This window comes from Crassostrea angulata, chromosome 7 (assembly GCF_025612915.1).
Source record: "Crassostrea angulata isolate pt1a10 chromosome 7, ASM2561291v2, whole genome shotgun sequence".
In the NCBI taxonomy this organism is placed as follows: domain Eukaryota; kingdom Metazoa; phylum Mollusca; class Bivalvia; order Ostreida; family Ostreidae; genus Magallana; species Magallana angulata.
The window spans coordinates 11392789-11412631 of NC_069117.1; the positions used below are offsets into that span (position 1 = coordinate 11392789).

At 34.4% G+C, this 19843-nt stretch overlaps 1 protein-coding gene across 1 annotated transcript in view; it reads right to left on the reverse strand.

Annotated features, from left to right (window-relative positions):
* Window positions 1-5896: 5896 nt before the first annotated feature.
* The window catches only part of LOC128192468 (uncharacterized), a 29188-nt gene continuing 15241 nt past the window's right edge, over window positions 5897-19843 (reverse strand). The window contains exons 16-40 of the mRNA XM_052865157.1: window positions 17417-17668; window positions 16972-17088; window positions 16588-16734; window positions 16209-16340; window positions 15711-15876; window positions 15474-15627; window positions 15174-15284; window positions 14685-14903; window positions 14356-14552; window positions 13757-13948; window positions 13379-13591; window positions 13086-13227; window positions 12833-12995; window positions 12185-12300; window positions 11683-11768; window positions 10764-10930; window positions 10417-10642; window positions 10261-10332; window positions 9764-9835; window positions 9477-9652; window positions 8240-8445; window positions 7891-8031; window positions 7237-7329; window positions 6627-6785; window positions 5897-6321 (exon numbers count right to left, since the gene is read on the reverse strand). Of these exons, the coding sequence (XP_052721117.1) occupies window positions 6178-6321; window positions 6627-6785; window positions 7237-7329; window positions 7891-8031; window positions 8240-8445; window positions 9477-9652; window positions 9764-9835; window positions 10261-10332; window positions 10417-10642; window positions 10764-10930; window positions 11683-11768; window positions 12185-12300; window positions 12833-12995; window positions 13086-13227; window positions 13379-13591; window positions 13757-13948; window positions 14356-14552; window positions 14685-14903; window positions 15174-15284; window positions 15474-15627; window positions 15711-15876; window positions 16209-16340; window positions 16588-16734; window positions 16972-17088; window positions 17417-17668 (3863 nt within the window). The 3' untranslated portion in view covers window positions 5897-6177. The remainder of the gene's footprint in view (window positions 6322-6626; window positions 6786-7236; window positions 7330-7890; window positions 8032-8239; window positions 8446-9476; window positions 9653-9763; window positions 9836-10260; window positions 10333-10416; window positions 10643-10763; window positions 10931-11682; window positions 11769-12184; window positions 12301-12832; window positions 12996-13085; window positions 13228-13378; window positions 13592-13756; window positions 13949-14355; window positions 14553-14684; window positions 14904-15173; window positions 15285-15473; window positions 15628-15710; window positions 15877-16208; window positions 16341-16587; window positions 16735-16971; window positions 17089-17416; window positions 17669-19843) is intronic.

Sequence of the window (19843 nt, forward strand, 5' to 3'; positions counted from 1 at the left end):
TCAAAAGTCGCATTAATATACTTTGTTACTGAAAAAAAAACCCGAAAAAATGGACGAATGACCCTGGAAATGTCAGGATTTGCTAGAATCTATACTCTGTCTCATGACACCTTTGCATCACATTTTGCTTTATAGCCCACTGCATGAATTTGATGCACCATTATTTTATCCTAATCAAAAGCATCACTGCTACTTCAAAACTGCTTTACAAAATCTATGAAAACTGATGCCTTGAAAATTGATAAAACTACTGCATGTCACTGTTTTTAACTTGTTTCAGCTGTGTAGTTAACCTTTTGACCTTGTAGGAGACTGCCCCCCTCACCTGTATCTGTGACCGGAAGGTGATGACAGTTCTGTGCAGATCCTGTGGCATGACATTCCAGGGTCGAGTCCGACAAAGATGCTTATTCCACCCAAACAGTATTCATCTCATGGACCTAGAATGCTGTCCAAACTGTCGGGCAACCCAGATCAAAGAGTTCACAGAAACAGAAGAAAAGCGCAATATTTAGTGGTAAGTCAAGAGATGGACAGTATTGTGCACTTGCTTGGAGTTAAGATTATGTTTAGGACTTGTTTTTAACATATACCTGGTACCTTGATTATATTAGACTTATGTATGTGCTTGCACATGTATACACACACAATATATCCAGTTAGTCAAATTTTCTTTTGTAGAAACACAAATGAAATGTAGAGGTCCCACTTTATAACTGAACACTACTTGTAAAAGGCATTGTCCCCCCCCCCATACCAGTGTTTATTTTTCCTTGTGGCTATCCTTACAATCCATATCTAAGCCGCAGACCTCTTCCCATTTCCAAGACATTGGCTGTAGAGGTTTCTCCTGTGTAGATGTACATTTAGTATTGTTGTGTTACATGGTCCTTTGGAAATTTATAATCTAAATATATGCAATAATTTTAAGATAGGACAAAATCCGACAAATGTCCACAAAAGAAATACTATATAGGTCTATTTTAAGGTTTAGGTATGAAATTGATTGTAAGGAAATCAAAGGGCTTACATTCCCACTTACTGGTGCCAATTATGAGTTCATAAGTTTATGAGTTCAGCTTTAATATAAGCATGGCCTGCTATCAAATAATTCCAGGAAAAGACATAAAGTAATGAAAAGAAATGTTTGGATGCCCACTGCCACTATATATGCTCCCCAAGTCTTACTTGCAATATTCAGACTACACAACTTGGATTTGTTTTAATAGTTGTAAAATCACTCCTAGTTCCCTTGATATTGATTATCTCTTAGTGTAGACTTGGATAAGTGATAAAGCATTGGAACTTTTGTTCTTTAATAACGTTCCTTAGATTTTTGGGCTAGTGAAGATAGAAAGTCGGCACATATCAGTTTTAAAGAAAATTCTAAGACCTTCTGTATTTTTGGATAAATGATACAGGTTTTTATTTCTTTTTCAGGTTCCTGAAACTTATGGATAGTGCTACTTTCTTTATAGCTGTGATCAAGTTTATCATAGAGTTAGCATTATCAGGGACTGCATTTCCATTCTGCTTGCATTCCATGAAAATGCTGCATGCATCTGTAAATATAACTCATGATGTCCATTGTAAATTGTATTAACTTTGTGAAATGTTCATACGGAGTTGAACTGGGATTTTTTTTATATCATTTGTCATAGTAGTGCAACCATGTCAGTTACAGGCAAAGACATTTTAAACCCACTAGTTTGATTTTTTAATAATATGGAATTTTTGACTACTGGTATTTCTTATTTAAAAAAAAATGAACATACCCCCAGTAAACTAAAAACCGACCCATTTGCAAATACATGTATAAAATTGAAATAAACTTATAGTTTATTGAAAAAATTATGAAATCTTCATAAGTGCAGTATGATATAGACCCTATAACTACTGCATTGATCTTTTGCAGATCAAATTGGCATTGTTTGGTAAAATATGGTGTTAAACAGCATTAACCGGTATTAACTACCAACCAAAACTTCGTCAAACTATTATAAATTTGCTGTGCAAAAAAGCAGTGCTGCAGTTACAGTGAAAGATTGAAATTTAGGATTGTAAGGGAAAGGAAAACATTATACTCCAACAAGTAATGCGGGGGTTGATATTTTTAACCAATCTCAATCAGTTCCTTAGTTTGTCAGTCCTGATTTTATCAGCACAACTCCTGTTAAAGGGATATGTTTATGATTTTGGTCAAATTATATTTTTTGATTTTGATTGTTTACAATTCTTTAGTACATGTAATACATTTCTAATGATCAACCATATTTTGAGTGCCAGTTGAAGAGATATAGGCGAGATACAGAGTTCACAATTCTTTATTATGGAAACAAGGCTTGTGCCATGTTTTTGTTTAATTGGTTCAATATATTGCTAAAAGTTTTTTTCAAGCTGATTTTTCTATCTGCTAATTCGTTTTGATCATAAATAAACAGTTCAAAGCGTTTGTCACATTCATCTTAGATCTAAACCTGGATTTTTACTTTTAAATCTCAAATGTAAACAAAAAACATGACCTGAGCTTTGTTTACATAACAAATAATTGTGAGCTCTCTATTCCATTTATACATGTAACTCAACAACACTTAAATTTTGGTTGACTATTAGAGTGCCTTACTGAGGCAGTGTAAACATTCATAATGGAAAAATAAATTTGACCAAAATCATGACCATGCCTCTTAACCACAGAGAGGAATTTACAATTATAGTATATTTTATGAAACTTCTGATGATAATGACATATTGTGTCGATGTTAATATTAAATTTAAAGTTGATTATAATTAAAGTTTTAATTACCAGTAAGATTGTTTTGGGAAGTTTTGCCTCAAACAAACTTTAAAGTCTGGCCATCCAGTATGTATTAAATATACATGTATAACTGACACAGTTCATTTGAGTAATTACTCTGAATTCCCTGAACAGAATATCTAAGAGTTAAAAGGACACTGTGAATCTGCATATTTTTTTTTTTAGAAATTCAGGTTTTAATTTTATTGGGGGGGGGGGGGGGGGTTGACAAACAACAAAGGTACCGTTCACAAAACTTTTCAGTGATAACTTTATTGGGATATTTAAAAATTGGGAAACTCCAAACTATTTATTGAAAATATGTACGGTAGATGATATGCATTGTAGAATTTAGGTAGCTGTGGAACTGGAAGCACTCAAGTTGGCCTTCATGTGTCCTACAGTGAGATGTGGTAGCTTAGTGTAAATTAGTTTAGTCCTATAATGCTTGTACTTTTTTAAATTTCTTTTTGACTGATTAATGTCGCCAGAGACCGGCAAACTCAATGATTTTGTTTTATTTTATTTTCTCCAGTAACATGATTAACAGTGTAGTAGTTTGCACCATTTTGTTTAATTAATAGTTGATAGTGCACCATTTTGTTTAATTAATAGTTGATAGTGCACCATTTTGTCTAATTAATAGTTGATAGATGTACAGAAGAAGTAGCAGTTGCCTTTATACATGTATTATGTATACTTTGTTTCTTTTTGTATGTGATGTAGGAAAATAACATTTTCATTGGATTCACTTAATATCATGTACTTTTCATCCGATAACACAGAAAAAAAAAACTTAAGGGTGTTGTTTACTCAGGGTTTGAGTTCTCAAATTCAGATTCTTATAAAGTTTAATGTCATGAGTAAAATTTGTTTTAAACACAAAAAGTATTTATGAAATGAATTATTATTGACATAACATTCGATATTTCTACTATATTTTTGAATTAGGTTAAAACAAAAATAGACTTTTAGCCAAACAAAGGAAATTCGGACTAAATTTTGCAGATTTTGTTTTCCGCTAAATCATTTTTGGCAGTACTCTAGTATAATAAGTTAAGATTTTATATTTTATTCTTTATAATTTTGCATGTTTTCTGTTGGTTTTACTTTACTTATTCAATAACATAATCGTTTGGCACGAATTACAAAAATATTGAAAAATGCTTAAAAACGATAAAAGACACCATATCTCAAAATTTTGATCATTGACCTCATAAAAATTCCATACCAGCAGAGAAAGGTCAATATACTTAGTTTAATACTATTAATGTTTTAGCATTATCATCATTCAGTTTTTTGTTATATTGAATCAAAAAAGGGTAGTAATTTTAAAACTGATAGAGGAAATTCGGACTAGAATATCTAAAAGAATTGTGAATGAAAACTTAATGCTTTGTATCTATTTAATGGCACTACCATTCATAAACTATATTTCATTTGTTAAAGAGTTAAGCAATTTGTATTATTTTCACAATTAAGAAAATCTCAATCATAGTGTAAAATTTTTATGGATTTTTCTTAAATTTTCAAAAAAATATTCAATGGCCATTAACTCAAAAAGTAGGTCATTGACCTACTTTTTTGAAAGTGAAGAATAACACTACCATGTAAGGTCTTTAACACACAATAGTTGGTTTTTCATTATCATCAGTGGAATTATTTTTCATTCTGAGTAAACGTCATCCTTAAGGATTAGAACCAGACCAAAAGTTGCGTTGAATTGTGTTTATTTAATCAATGAATGGTGACAGTATTTTCCATTTTTAATAATCAAATTTTAAATTGTCTAATTCTTGTGTCAAGAATTGAACAAATTCATCCCATTTTCTCCCTGATTGCTTGATTATTTCGAAAACTACCTGGTATTTTCATCACTACCTTTGACTTCATCTCTGTCATTGTCATTTTCTGACATATTTGATGTATGTAGGTTTATGTATTAAGGCGAATAGAATGCTCAAACAATGAGTTATCGTTAAAATAGTTGCTAAACTTTACATATACTCTGTTGGTTTTACCAAGAGAGATGCCTTAATAAACTTGTTAATAAAACTGTTTTCTTTAAAAGTAACAACATTGTTTCTTTGTTCATTCCACATTTCATTAACAGTTTCTGAGGGAGTAAAATGGGCAGTTTATTGTCAATTTATAAACTGGGCATGGCTCAATTAATACTAAATTGAGAGTGAGACAACAATGAAGACTTTTCTACATAGTTGATTTCATTAGCTTTTGTAAAGTTCGCAGATCTTTATTTCTATGTAGTGTAACCAGTATTATAAGCTGACACTGGGAAGGTTACTATTAGTAGGGAAATGTTCAAGCCTCTTGAAGAAAATCATTGAAGGAGATGCAATTCAGTTAGCTTTCTAAAAGGACCAAGTCATGTACTCCTCAAATTTCTGCAATCTTTAGCCCCTGTAAGTGTCTACACAACAAATATGACTGACACTAGTCAAAAAATTTGATTTCCCATTAGAGGCACATAGTACAATGTTACTGGAAATCTTGATTCAGAAGTAATGTAAATTGTTAAACCCTTGTTTATAATTCTGCAGAGCAACTAACATATGATTACAAACCATCTGTCAAACACATAGCATTAGAGCTGAACACTGCTCTTAAATAGGCACCGTCACACAGATAACTGGTATATAAACCCTTCGATTTCGTTACACCCAATTGCACACCTGAAACTCGTCGCCGACATGTAATATTCCTCTCGTGGTCTTTGGATTTTATGCATTTAATTCTTATTTTATATGCATATTCCGTTTGTAAATTATATTTTGACAGTTTATTTTATGTTAGTATTCTCCTGGCTTGAAAAAAGTGTGTAAAACTTTATACATGTAATTTCATTGCGATCAAGTAATACGGCAAGGCAAGATGTACGTCCACACAGGTGAGACCTCTACAGCAAAATACTTTAAACTGCTATGAGGTTTGCAGCTTATATAGGGGTTGTAGGGATAACGGTGGTGAGAGAGAAATATGGCAGACAGTGCCTATTTACGAGCGGTGTTCAGCTTTAAGGTTGAATTCGTGCCGTTCTTTTTTGCCATTTAAAAATGAATGTATATAAAAGAGAACAACAAAGATTTTTCAAAATGAAATGTATTTATGAAGTCATGAACAACAAACAAAAGTGCATAACTTACAGTAACTGTATATTGCAGGATGTATATGAATATGGTTTATGGTTTCTCAGAAATGTATAAGATGTGCTTGACAATCATTAACAAAAAGATGCTTCCCTGAAAAACATCACACTCATTTACTGGGGTATGATAAATGATACGTTCCTGGTAATGTCCTGGTTTTCAAAAGATGAAAGACTTTGGAGGAATTTTTTTGCCAGAGTTTTTTTTGCCAGAGTTTTAAACAGGTGCTTCTCGGGGCTCTATAAGGATTTCATTTACTCCTACGTAATCAGGTTGTGTGGTAGCATAAATCACAGCATTGGCAATGTCTGAAGGCTCCAAGATCTTGCAGTTACTGCTTCCATCATAAACTGCTTTTGCCTGGAATTGAAATTAATTCCATAACAATGGTTTAAAATAGGCATGCCTGATAACTTGAAAATGAAGTTATCTGAAAATCAACTTCTCAAAATGCCCTGTCTTTCCTTAAAACAGTGTTACAGTACTGGTATATGTAAAACTAAGGATCATTATCTCTTTAGCATCAGACTCGAGAAGTAAGCATATCTTAGATGGTTTCTGAGGCATGTTCTGCAGAGTAGGTGCTTGCATGTGTTCACCATAATTTATGTTGAAGAGACAATAAAATTTTGGAAAGTGCCTCCAACGTTAAGCAATGACCCTACCTCTGTATCGGTGGTGTGAGACAACAGTTCTGTCTTTACATCTCCTGGCTGGATACAAGTGACTCTGATTCCTTCACCGCTCACTTCCTGTCGCAATGCCTGAGAGAGTCCTTCTACATAAAACTTAGTACCTGAATACACAGCAAGACCAGGAAACCCCTGTAAGAAATTCAACAATACTGTAAATAAATTTTAACAGTTTAGTGCTCATCTATCTTGTTATCTGATACATTTAAAAAATCTCCTCCAAGCCATTAGACTTATAGAGGCTAGAGCTCATTTTTTGTCTTCGTAATGCTAAGCAGATGTGAGTCATCAACTCCCCCTGGATGGGCCCCTAGTACATTGAAGGTTAGCCTCCAGCTTAAACTGCTACCAATATTAGCTGGGTGGACTGAGACAATGTAGATTAAGTACATGTATATCATTCAAGAATTCTACGCACAATGTCCACATGGATTTTGATCCAGCAACCTTTCTGTTACTGGCCCAATCTGAGCTAGAAACCAGTAGCTATGCCTATTTCTGACCACTATACTGCATTAGTTTATATATATAAAATGACTTTCAACTTAAGTTGGCTGAGTAGACTACCTGTTGACCATCATACCTTTCTTCCAGCATCAGAGGAGAGATTTACTATATGGCCTGAATTCCTCTTCAGCATTCCATCCAACACACCACCAATGCAGTTTGTTATTCCCTAAAATATCAGTTGAAAATACATGTAATGAAAATATTAGGAGGAAAAATAAAATTCTGAAACTGTGTAACAAATTTCTGTCTTCCTGCTTTTAGTCTTATGGTGGAATAATTTTGTACTTTCATTAAAAAAAGGACTTTAAAATAAGCCCAATTTTAATGGTGGGTATCATGTATAATGTCTGCATATATCTGTAAATATATCCCCCAGGGTACAATTTTATTCTCAATTCTGACAGACCATTTTTTGGTACACACAAGCCAGATTATGAAAAATAAATACAAGCTCAATCTAAGTAAAATTAGAACTTCCATCGGCACCTTGGGTTTCACATCTTCGCTAGCCAAGAGTTTTCGGTCCACTACGCTCCCCATAAACCCTTGGCTCCCCATAAACCTGTTTATGGGGAGCGAAATCGACCGAAAACCCCTGGCTAGCGAAGATGTGGGTTTCGGTAGTCCTATGGAAGAGATTTGATTGTTGTTTGATTTTCCATGCGACGTATTGAAAACTGAAAAGCGAATGGAAGTTCTAAGTTTAATTAGACTGATACAAGCTCACCTTGCAGTTAAGATCAATTTGTCTCTCCCACTGGTCTTCTTTCAAGTTTTTCATCATGGTGTAGTACATGACTCCTGCATTGTTAACCAGTATGTCAATTGGTCCCAATACAGACTCGGTGTGTCTAACTAATTCTTTGACCTTCAGTATAAAATCTTAAGCATCTCATGAATGACAGAATTTTATAATTATGCATTTCGAATGATAGTAGCTTAAAAAGTATTGTTATCTTGATACATTTCTTTTGAATGAATCATGAAAACACTAGAAGTGAACTAAATCTGTCAAGCATCCATCGTTTAATTTCTCATCTGACTGGCAACTCAAATTTGGATAATTATTGACTTACCTCCTCTCTTTTCGTCACATCGGTTTGAATGCAAACAGCGATGCCCCCCTCTCCCTCGATCTGTTTCTTGAGATCCTCCAGGCGCTCTATTCGTCGAGCTGCTAGCGCTACCTTTGCTCCCTCTGATGCCAGTCCTTTGGCTATTGCCTCGCCTATACCACTGGATGCTCCCGTGACTATAGCTACTTTACCACTTAGTCTCTTGCCTGAAAATCATACATTTTAAATTATATCGTTAAAAGTCCATAGAGTTTTGATTATATTAGCTCTGGAATATACAAGTCTTTGTATATGTTAACAATGTATTTTTTGTAGTCATTTTTAATGCCCAAGCAAAGCTAGAGTGTCATTTGTCCAGTTACAAGCATGAAACAGAGTTGATAACAATCATTGCTTTGAGTTGTACAAGAATTTATAATGCCTATATAAATTAAGATTCATGAAAATAGTATATTCAGTTTTTACCTTAAAAGAATATACCGGTAAACGAAAACAATGTAAAATGAATGAAGAGTCTGCATATCTGATGAGTGTCTTAAAACAAAGCATCAGAGAACAAAAAACCGATGACCTAAAATATTTTTTAATTTTATCCATATAATTTGTTAAAGATCTAATTTATTATAACCATAGTCAGATATCGTAGTCACAGGGTCTATTAAATGATTGGCAAGCTGAAATCCAACGCGTATTTATATCTACTGAAGATCTTAGTGCCTATCAGCTGCTGTCAACATATGACGTCTCTTTAATTTTTAGTAATATAGACTATTGTAGAGCAATCACAACATTTATAGTAATGCATGTAAACATTACATGCAGCCATCTCATATCAAATTAAAGTTCAGTCACAAGTTCAAAGAGGAAAGTTAATACATGTATAATGCAAGATTAATTAAATATTTACTACATATTTTACCTGTGACATGTGCATTGCTCATTTTTGCCAGTAAATAATTTTAGAGTGATCTCCTCTTGAGTTGACTGGTTTTAGAGTTATCTACCCATGAAATGAAGAGTTATTCCCTCTTGCTCTGACTAACAGATCATTCAGTGTGTTATTTTGAGTCAACAGTAAAGACCAGAAAGACTCTCCTCTTATTTAAAAAAAAAGTGTAGAGAGACCTGTTAATTGATATACGGATATGATCCTGATTTTGTGTGTAATTGTAAATATTTAATATATATATGAAACATAGCACAGGAAAATTGTTGCTGACATTTTATAGAGAAGTACCTCTCACTGTGGTTTTGGATGCCAATGGTGTAATTATTTTCTGTCGAGTTAGCTGCAGGAAAAAATGACTAAGCATGGCGCTGTCAGTGTAGGGAAACTCCATCTGTAGGGATTTTAGGGCTCTCTGGAAGTTGTCTGTTTTGTAGGTACTCAGTTTGGAGAAAAAGTCTGATTCACTGTGGGAGAGAAAAGTCTACTTTAAAAAGCCTTTATTTGTTGAAAGTGCACTGCAGTAATTGTCTCAAAGTAAAAATATTTTCTCGCCCAGTTGATATTTTTTATCTTACCTTGCATAAGATTCCACTATTCTCTGCAGATTTTTATGTACTTTACCCGTGATAGCATCTTCTTTCAGTACCCTGATAAAACAATGAAATACAGGTGTATACCATACTAAAATGGATGGCATTTCAGTATTTCCACCCCAGGGTCACAGTTTTAATTCATTTTATCTATTTTACCTTTGCATGTACATTACACAGTAATCTAAACCACCTATGTGGTGAATATACATACTGTAAATTCCTACAGTAATTAAACGCGAGGAATTATTATCTGCGTAAAATCGCGAGAAGCACTTCTCGCGTATTTTAAAATCCTGCTTTTATTTTTTTCCGACAGATGTAAACAATCTGGAATTATGAAAATAATTCAGCGTAAACGATTTTATACTCTCACAATTTGATGCAAAACCTTTGAATCGCGGGTACTGCATTTGAAATTCAGATGGTGATTTGATATTGAAGCATCCAATGTCTCTTAAAATGATGGTAAGTAAAAGTACCTTTCTTTCCAGTCTTTAAAGCTGATAAGTTGAATAGGATAGCCATGGGCATTCATCCACTCAAACACCCATCTGTAATTATACATTCCCCAATTACTACTCCTCATTTTAGAATATTAAGTTTTATATCTTGTATAATAAAAAATTTAACTTCACCTTGACTGCAATGGTTTGTCATTAACAACATGGAAAGTTTTCCCCAGAGACAGAGATAGATTGTAAGTCATTCTGACAATAAACTCTGCAGCAAAGTCTACTGGTGTCATCTCCATTTCCCAGTCTACAATAGGAGCAAGTCCTAGTCCTACACAAGCCTGCAGGATCATCAAAGTGAAGTCCTGGGGGTTCCAGTGAGCACTGACTCTGTCTCCACTCATGTTACCTGGTACAAGATATCAAAGTTAAGTTTCCTTTTATTTAAATGAGTGTTATTAGTGTTCTGTTCAGAATATGATTTTCTCTATCAAAGGCAACCCAAACTCAAGAATGACATGCTTTTATACCTAGCCTGTATATGGCTGCTGGGATTCCCCTTTTTCTGGCACTGGTGATGATCTGCTCTGCTACCCATTTGGACTGTGAGTATCCATCTGTCAGTTTGTCATTTAGGTCTGATATGTCAGCTTCTTCCTCACAGTTCTGCATTCCATTGGGAAATACAGCATCAGTGCTAAAAAGTCACAATGCTTTATGAGAAATAGATAGTAGTGCTATCATAAACAACATAGCTGAAAACCCTTAGTCATGTACTGGTAAATGCATATATTTAATGATCACGGGGCCAGTTTACACACTGAAATTTCCTCTGTTTCAGATATTATTGATGAAATATTCATAATTTGCATTCCCCAATGAGATTGTGAACCTTAAGTTTTGAGGGGAAAATGTTTGAAAGTTTTGAAAACATGCTACTGTTTATAAGCAATGTTTATAAAAATGATGGTTAGTTTTCTTCACAATAGTGTGAAAGAGCCAAACAGAATGAGGCAAGAATTAATCCTGAAACCAAGAATTGTTAATTAAGTTGGCCCATGGTTAGTTATTATATGCAAGACTTGCTATAGGTTTCTGATGATATGCAAACAGAAGTATTTAGTGTTCTTGGAGCTATTTTTCTACAAAGGAGTTATACCGGTATATATATTGCATGTAGGTATTTAAAATTTAACTAGAAACAACCCTTTGTAAAATATAAAGCTGATAATTCACATGTCTATTTAAATGGAAAAAGAGAAGAAATCATACTTTTTAGCGCTTGGAATATATTGTCAAGGCATACACATCAGTGATTTTTTAAAAATCTCGATTGAAAATTTCTTTATTTTTTTGGTGCATATTATTCATAGAAACACCAGTTTTTTCAGCATTTTTCACCCCACCTTTTTGGGTACGTATAATGCACAAGTGCATGCTATTGTATACCTAATATAATGGATAGGTTTAATCTTTCCTGTACAAGCAAACTGGACAACATTAGCAGTTCCTCTCACATTGGCTCCATGTAAAGCCTATAAAAAAACATGCACACTAAAAAACGAATTCAGACACATGGCATATTTAGACTTTGCTCTTTAAAAGACAGTATTTAGAAGAATTTACATAGTACATATTGCAAGTAACTTAAAATGTGATCTTTGCTTCCTGACCCCCAAAAGCCAGAATTTAGACCTTGTAATAATAATGAACTTTATCCATGACTTCAGCTTTTCCCTTTCAAAAGTTAGAAGTTACTTCAAATTGCTACACAATATCTATATACTTATCAGTGTTCCTTTAAACTATTCTGAAGAGTTCAGTCAGATTGGATTGATGATGGAAGCCATTTTCTCCTCTCAAGACCGTATGCTAAGAACGCTTACTTTGTTAAAATCAAGTACAAAGTCTGTGTTTCTGTATTTATAACATTTAGAAGGTTGTAACTTACACTGTAGGGATAGACCAGATTAACGGCGGCTGCTGCGTGGATGATAAAGTCTGTGTCTGTACACAGGTAGTTGAAGTCATCGTCATTCATACCAAGGTTCACTAGAGCTACTTCACCTGTCAATGGTATCAAAAGTTATATCAAATGTTCAAAGTTCAAGCAGTGAGGAAGACCTACCATACTTAAAACTACACAAAGTATAAGCAAAATATATATACTTTATACCGGTTATTTAAGCCCTGAGTTATTTTCGCCTTCTACACTTGCAAACAGTTTTGCCCCATCTTGATTTCGCCCAAACAAAGTTGTGTTTAAGAGAGATAATTTGAGACATTGGAATTCGACCAGTCTTAAATTTGCCTGCTGACAATGAGGCGAAAGGTGCGGAAATAAAACAGGAGCAAATATTTTCTTGCATACAGTACTCTGCCAAAATTGTCCAGTATTGTATGCTTTCAGACTCCTTTTCACTTGCAAAAAAGATTACAAAAACCCAACAGATTTATGCCATATAAACAAATTTTGTGACACATGAAAAATACCTGATATACAGTATTTCAATGAAAAAATTCATCAATGAAAAAATTCCTTTGAATATGGCTGAACATCATTTGTATCTTATCTTATAAACACATTTCTCTACTATACCCTGAACAACATGGACATTGCTCTGGAATAACTTAGCAAGAGCTGTTTGCTCTTTAGTTGGAGAAGCAATGGAGGCCAGAATTCCAAACTGTTTCAATGTGTTCTCCAGTCTCTGTTGTCCAGATAGTCCAGGCACCTCCCGAACTAGACAGGTGACTGAACACTGAAAAGACAAGTCATTGTCAAAATTTTTAATCTTCCAACATGGTCATGATTCTCATCAAATCAAAAACAAGAATTTAACCATTTAAACCTTTGTCTGCAGAAGAAGTTCTTTCAGAAGGAAAGCTCCCAGAAAGCCAGTGGCTCCTGTCAACAGCACTCGAGCTTTCCTGAATCGACTTTTATTATCTAGATTAGATATTCTCCAAAAGGCTCTCAACTGCATATCAATGCTGCAAACAGAACAGAATAAAATAGTTCCCTAGAGATTACAAATAAAGTGCTTCTGTTCTATTACTTTGTTAAAAGTGTCCTAAAAGCATGGTTTTACAGGAAGGCTTGCTTAAAATTGCCTTGAACAAGGCTTGAGATTAAAGCACTTACTTGACTTTTACTTGGCTGTGAACTTGAACTTCATTCTCCAGGTTAACATCTTGAATCTGAGGTGAGTTAACGTCCTCAGATTTGTTTAGTTTTGAGTCGATTAGTTTACTGATGGATGAAATTGTGGGAAACAGAAACAGGTCCTTCACGGCAATGTCAATGTCAAATTTCTCTCTGATGTGATTCAGTAGCTCTGTGGCAAGGAGTGAATGCCTGAAATATTAAAAATATCATCATTACAGTGCATCCCAAAGTTTGTTCCAGAATTTCATTATGATCTGCTGATATATTTCTCAGTGAATAAGCTTTCCAAGCACCTGAAATAGTTGTCTGATTTTTTCTAACAATTATGATAGATAAGAAATCAGATTTATTTACCCCCCTAAATCAAAGAAGCTTTCCTCAGTGTCCACATGTCTGATCTTCAGAACTTTGGTCCACATGGCTGCCACTGATTTCTCGGTCTCTGTTGACGGTAGCAGTCCACTATCAGCATCTCCCTCTGACTCCTTCTCAAAGGGAGGTAATGCATTCTTGTCAAGTTTTCCTGTGGCCTGAACAATGGGAATGCTTGAAAACATGATGAGATATGTCTGATCAAATCAATCAATATTTCTGATACATTCTACAATGCCTTGAATTTTGTATCAAACTTAAATTCTCTTGCAACTGAACACACAGCTACAAGAAAAGCTTGTTCAACAGTAAGTCAACAAATATTTGCTACACAACTCGATTCACCTTCATCGCGATCATCTGAATGCATGAATAGCAGTAGAAAACTGATCTAAAGAACTGTGATTGTTCTCAATTATTCTGCCATAACTTTGCATTTATAGTATATTTTGTGATGATCAAACTTCATAGGCTATGAAACATGTTTAAAATTATGTAAACATAGCAAAGGGAGATAATACAGTATGAAGGTAGAAAGAAGGGGGGTAAATTTATATACCTTAGCAGAAAATGCACATTACCTGGACAGGAAGATAAAGTAGGAGGGGATCATGTAGAATGGCAGCCTCTGTTTCAGAGCCGTCCTGACCTCTTTCTTGGTGGTTTGACCTTTAGGGACAATGTAGGACACCAGAAATTTGTCCTCCCCTTCCGCTCCCTTCACTAGCACCAGAGCAGCATTAATCATGGGAAGTTCCATCAAGGCTGCTTCAACCGCCTTCAGTGCAATGAAAACCTCTTTTAATTTTGAATCTTTTCATGTACCTTCATATATGACAGCATATTATGAAATCTTATGTTTCATCACCATCATTGTCACTTTCTTATAAACATATTTCATTACTCATACCTGTACTTCTATAGAGTATCCTCTGATTTTGACCATAGAGTCACATCTTCCACATATTTCCAGTCTCCCGTCTGACAACATGTACCCCCAGTCCCCTGTCCTGTATAGCCTGTCCCCACAGGATGCTGGCACACTCTCCGGCCTCTGGATAAACCTTGCAGCCGTCATCTCAGGTCTCTTCAGATAACCCCGTGCCAAAGTGGGCCCCCCAACATATATCTGAAAGTTCAGTTGAATTTAAGTTGAACAAAACTCATTGAATTGCAAACTAAGTTTGAATCAGTTTTTTGGGATAAAGTTAATATGCTTATTGGTATGTGAAAAGCAGCAAACTCTAACTACCCCTGTTACCTTTGGATTATAACTTAAGTTTAAACCTATGAAAAACTTAAAGACATACTGATACAGTTTAAAGTAAAAATATTTTACTTTTCAGATAATTCTCTTTTTCCTTTTATTCTCTTAAATACTGAGGATACATCTGATTACCTCCCCTGATGATCCCACTGGTTGGGGTTTTCCCTCCTCATCCATGATGACAATAGAAACTCCAGGAAGGATCCGACCAGCAGGGCAAAATTTCCTCTTTTCCAAAGCATCCTATAAATAGAGCCAATGGTACACGAATATGTAAATGTAAACCATAAATGAAATGAGATATTCTAATACATACATATTACAGCTCTCTCTCTCTCTCTCTCTCTCTCTCTCTCTCTCTCTTAAACATATTACAGCTAGCTCTGTCTGTCTGTCTGTCTGTCTGTCTCTCTCTCTCTCTCTCTCTCTCACCTTGTGATCTGTGAAGTACTGGGACAGATCTTCACAAGCTACATCATGACACTCTGATATACTGTAAAGATTGATGAACCGGATCCATGGCAACAGATTGATACATCTCTGCATCAAAGCTGTGGTAACAACTTCTCCACAAAACCAAATCTGTCTATAATGAAGAAAGGAAGCATTTAGATTCATTTTTTCTTTCTCTGTTGAAAATGCTAGAAGATAGTAAAGCATAGAACTCACTTGAATGACTTAAACATGTCTGTGAGTTGGAGGCCGGGCGAGTTGAGTATGGCCTCTAGGAGAGAGGGGGTGAACAGCATGCGGGTGATGGCGTGGTCCTTGATGAACTGACACAGGAGGGGCGGGTCATAGATCACTGTGTTAGGAATAACGTACATCGGAATCCCTGTACCAAACATAAACACAGAACATGTCATAGTTATTCAACTTAATTCAATACATAAAATCCCTTCCTAGATCAGAAACAAGCATTGCATTTAATCCAATTTGCCAGTTGGAAATTTGTTATTTGAATTCATAGATAAACACAGATCAAATATAGTAAAATTGTTTTAAAATTCTTACTTTATTATAACAATATTATTTCTTGAAATGTTACAACACTATTACATGTTTTCAGAAACAATATTTTTAACAATAAAACAAAAAAGTCCTTATTGCAGTTGTTTAACAGCCAAGGCACATGATGTGGACAATTAAGTGGGATGATACGTTTACCTTTCAGTAGGGGCCTCAACATTTCCCAGGTGAAGAAGATGTTGCAGGCCTCCCTGTCCTCCATTTGATAGGGAAAAGTCACATGTCTGTGATGATACGAGAACACGGACCCTCTGTGGGGACACATTATACCTAAATCAAACATTAACAAATACTAGAAACATATCATACAGGGCACCAGCATGCTTGGATGTAAATCTTATTAAAAAAAAAAAAAAGCAACAGAAGAAGATCATACTAGTATATATAATTATATTAATTTTTCTCAATCCTTATTTTTAAAAAATATCTTAAGTGGAGAGTAATGACCGATTCTTTTTACAGATCATTCATATTTTCAAGATATTATTCCTCTTATCTAATTTATTACGGTCCTCACCTTTAGGACGTCCCGTTGTTCCTGAGGAATACACAACATAAGCTAGATTGTCCAAGGTCATCTCTAAAGGAGCATCTTTAAAGTCCTTATTTTCTTCCTGCTGCCTCTTCTGCCAACCATCATCCAACAGAATGATATTCTTTACTCCTGATAAAACACCAACATTTATCTGGTATCTTCTCAAAACTATTCTCTCTTGATTTATCTTCAAATGATAATACATGTACATTATTTACTGATAAACATCAGAGAATATGGCTCACCCTTTATCTAAATACTAGCTTGAAACTAAGCTGCTCTACTGTATTTTGTGCATGTGAATTATGTAAAACAGAGAGATCAATTTTTTGAAGAGATAAAGAATTCCTATGATATAAAATGAACCTTCAATGCTGTGTGCAAGATCAGGGGAAGTAACTACAGCTACAGGCTCTGCATCCGTAAGCACGGACTCCATCAATGAGGCCGGATAGCTCACATCAAGGGGCAAGTATGCTCCGCCTTAATAAACAAATAGTGTATAACCAAATTTATTTGCTAAAAAACTACATGACTACTTTATGTTTCATGCATACTTTTGCAAATGTTCAGGCTAAACGGGTCCTGTTGAATTCTAGGGATGTTTACATGTAATCGCACATTATTTCAAAGATGCTTATAATATCAGAGTTGTTTCCCTTTAAAGAACTGAATGGTTTTGTGTTAAGATTCTGCATGAAAAATCCATCAATTAATTAGATTAAACCATGTCAAGAATTCAGAAAAGCTAAAGCAACTAATATGTTTGCATGCATAATTATCTTACTTTTCATTCCATTATAAACTGTACCTGCTTTTAATATAGCAATGTAAGTTACAGAGAACTCAATGCTTTTGTCAAGGTAAATTCCCACGCATGAATCTGATTGGACACCGATTCTTTTCAAGGTTTTTGCCAGTACGTCAGAATCTCCATGTAAGTCTCGGAAAGTTAACTGTTTCCCTCCAGGTTCAACGATAGCGATTTTGTCTGGAGTGGCCTCCGCTTGCCGTATCAACATTTCATGAAGAAGTCCTTCATTTTCGTAGTCCATTTTGAGATCTTTCAATCAATGAAAAGTATCAATTTGATGCTTAAAAAGAGTTTGATGAAAGCAGAAAAATTTAACTTATCAAAAGCAAAAATAAATTTCATTATTTTGATTGCTTGCCTCTTGTTCTAGCATTGGAAATAAAGAAAATCACTTGTCAATTGACTCAGAAAAATATTATTACATGTATATGGAAAAGACTTGTTAAAATAACTTGCCCAATGACATTTAGTATTCTTCGCAAAGCACAATTGCAAATTTAAAATTTACCGGTCACGACCAGAGAGCTATTAATTATTTCACGCCCTGTATTTAACATTTAGGACTTATAGTATATACATCACACATAAGAAAGGTACCAATAAATGGGATGATCAGAAAATGCTTTCAACCAAATATATTACAGCAAAACTCGAATATAACGAACACGGATATAGCGAATTTACGGCTATAACGAATTATTATTCATGTCCCGGCAAAATTCTTATATAAACCTACAGAAAATTGATGTATATAACGAATTTACGGCTATAACGAAGTAATTTAAAGACCCCCTTTGGCAAAATTTTAACGTATCTTATCATTTTTATAACGAACTTTTTCCATTTCAAATTTCATTGAAGAAACATGCAATTTTAAGATGCATAATTTATATAAAATACTCAAATTCAAATAGTATACGGAATTTTTTAAAAATTGAAATGAAATGGTTATATTGACAGTTTTTGTAAATGACGGTAATAATAATTTTATAACTTACGATAGTTTAGAAAACTGTAAAAGCCGAAAAAAAAAACTTAATTATTTTATAACGAATTCGCTATAATATTTATTACGAAGTCGTTATAAACGTATAACTAATTACGGCTATAACGAATTTTTTTCTATGGTCCCTTGAAATTCGTTATAAACGAGTTTTGCTGTATAGCCTAACTAAAAATCCCACATGGAGAAAAAAAAGGTACTGCAAAAAATACCTGTTAATTCAACTCTTCCTTTGCTGGGAACAAGAACTTTTCTGGGTCAGTTTCTGCACATTGTCCTCACTATTTATACATGGGGATAAACATTGAATTTTTTTGCCAAATGTTTCATTCACAATCAGTGATGGAGCTGATGTTGAGCAAAGTCCAATCATAGCGAGATAAAAGGATAAGTGGTGTATCTTGACAACAGGGTGACATCATCTTGACAGGCTGTGTAAACAGAGTATGTTGTGTATAGTACCAAGTCTAGAGTACTAAGTCACTGACCCAGTCCAACCTACCTGTACTGTGTGGACGATGTTTATGTTGTGTACTTCCATTAGGATTATCTTTGTCATCATCAATTTGAAACATCATGTCAAATTAATAGAAGGAAATACTTGAAATACAATTTCATAGATATGAACCATCCACTCTTGAATAATTCTATTGACAAATAATTCGTTACATGACTTCTACTTTACTATTGAGCAGGGATTCCATGATCAATGAACATAACACCCTTCATTCTTCTTTCCACTCTTAAGCTCTTCAAAATTGTTGAGTCCGATTTCTCCGAGAGGCTGGATGCATGCCATGGTCAAAAAATTGACCATCACATTTTAAGCAATAAACTTTTTATTTACTTATTTTATCAGTTAAGTAAAATTCCTAATACTCTGATATTTTCCTAAATCTCTATACAAAGCTCTCTTTCATAAGGAGAATAATGGTTTAAACACAGCCATGGCCACCTAGCCTCACTTGGTTCAGTAACTGGTATAATGCATGACAAATTCATCATCTACCAACATTTAAATTCTACAAAAACAGCAACCAAATCATGATTGGTACATTACTAAATTCATTATCCCCTTGCTTTTTAGTTAAGTAAAAATTAGATGCATTCAATCTTTAATTTTAATTTTTTCAATTTCTTAAGGATGACTAAATGAAAAAAATGAATTTATTGCCTCCGAGATCATACTGCAGAATTTGGTAAAAAAAAAAAATAGCACCTGTAAAAGTCAATGATAAAACATGTACGGTACAGCAAGACTCAGCTGCCAGTATATCAGCTTTCTATACAGAACTGGTATTATGAATTCATTCACATTAATCCTGAAAGTTCAGTTCAGATAGAACCTATACTTTAAAAGAAGACATATTTTTAAGCACCCCTTTGAAGGAGGGAAGGCATATTGCTTTGTTGCTGTCCAT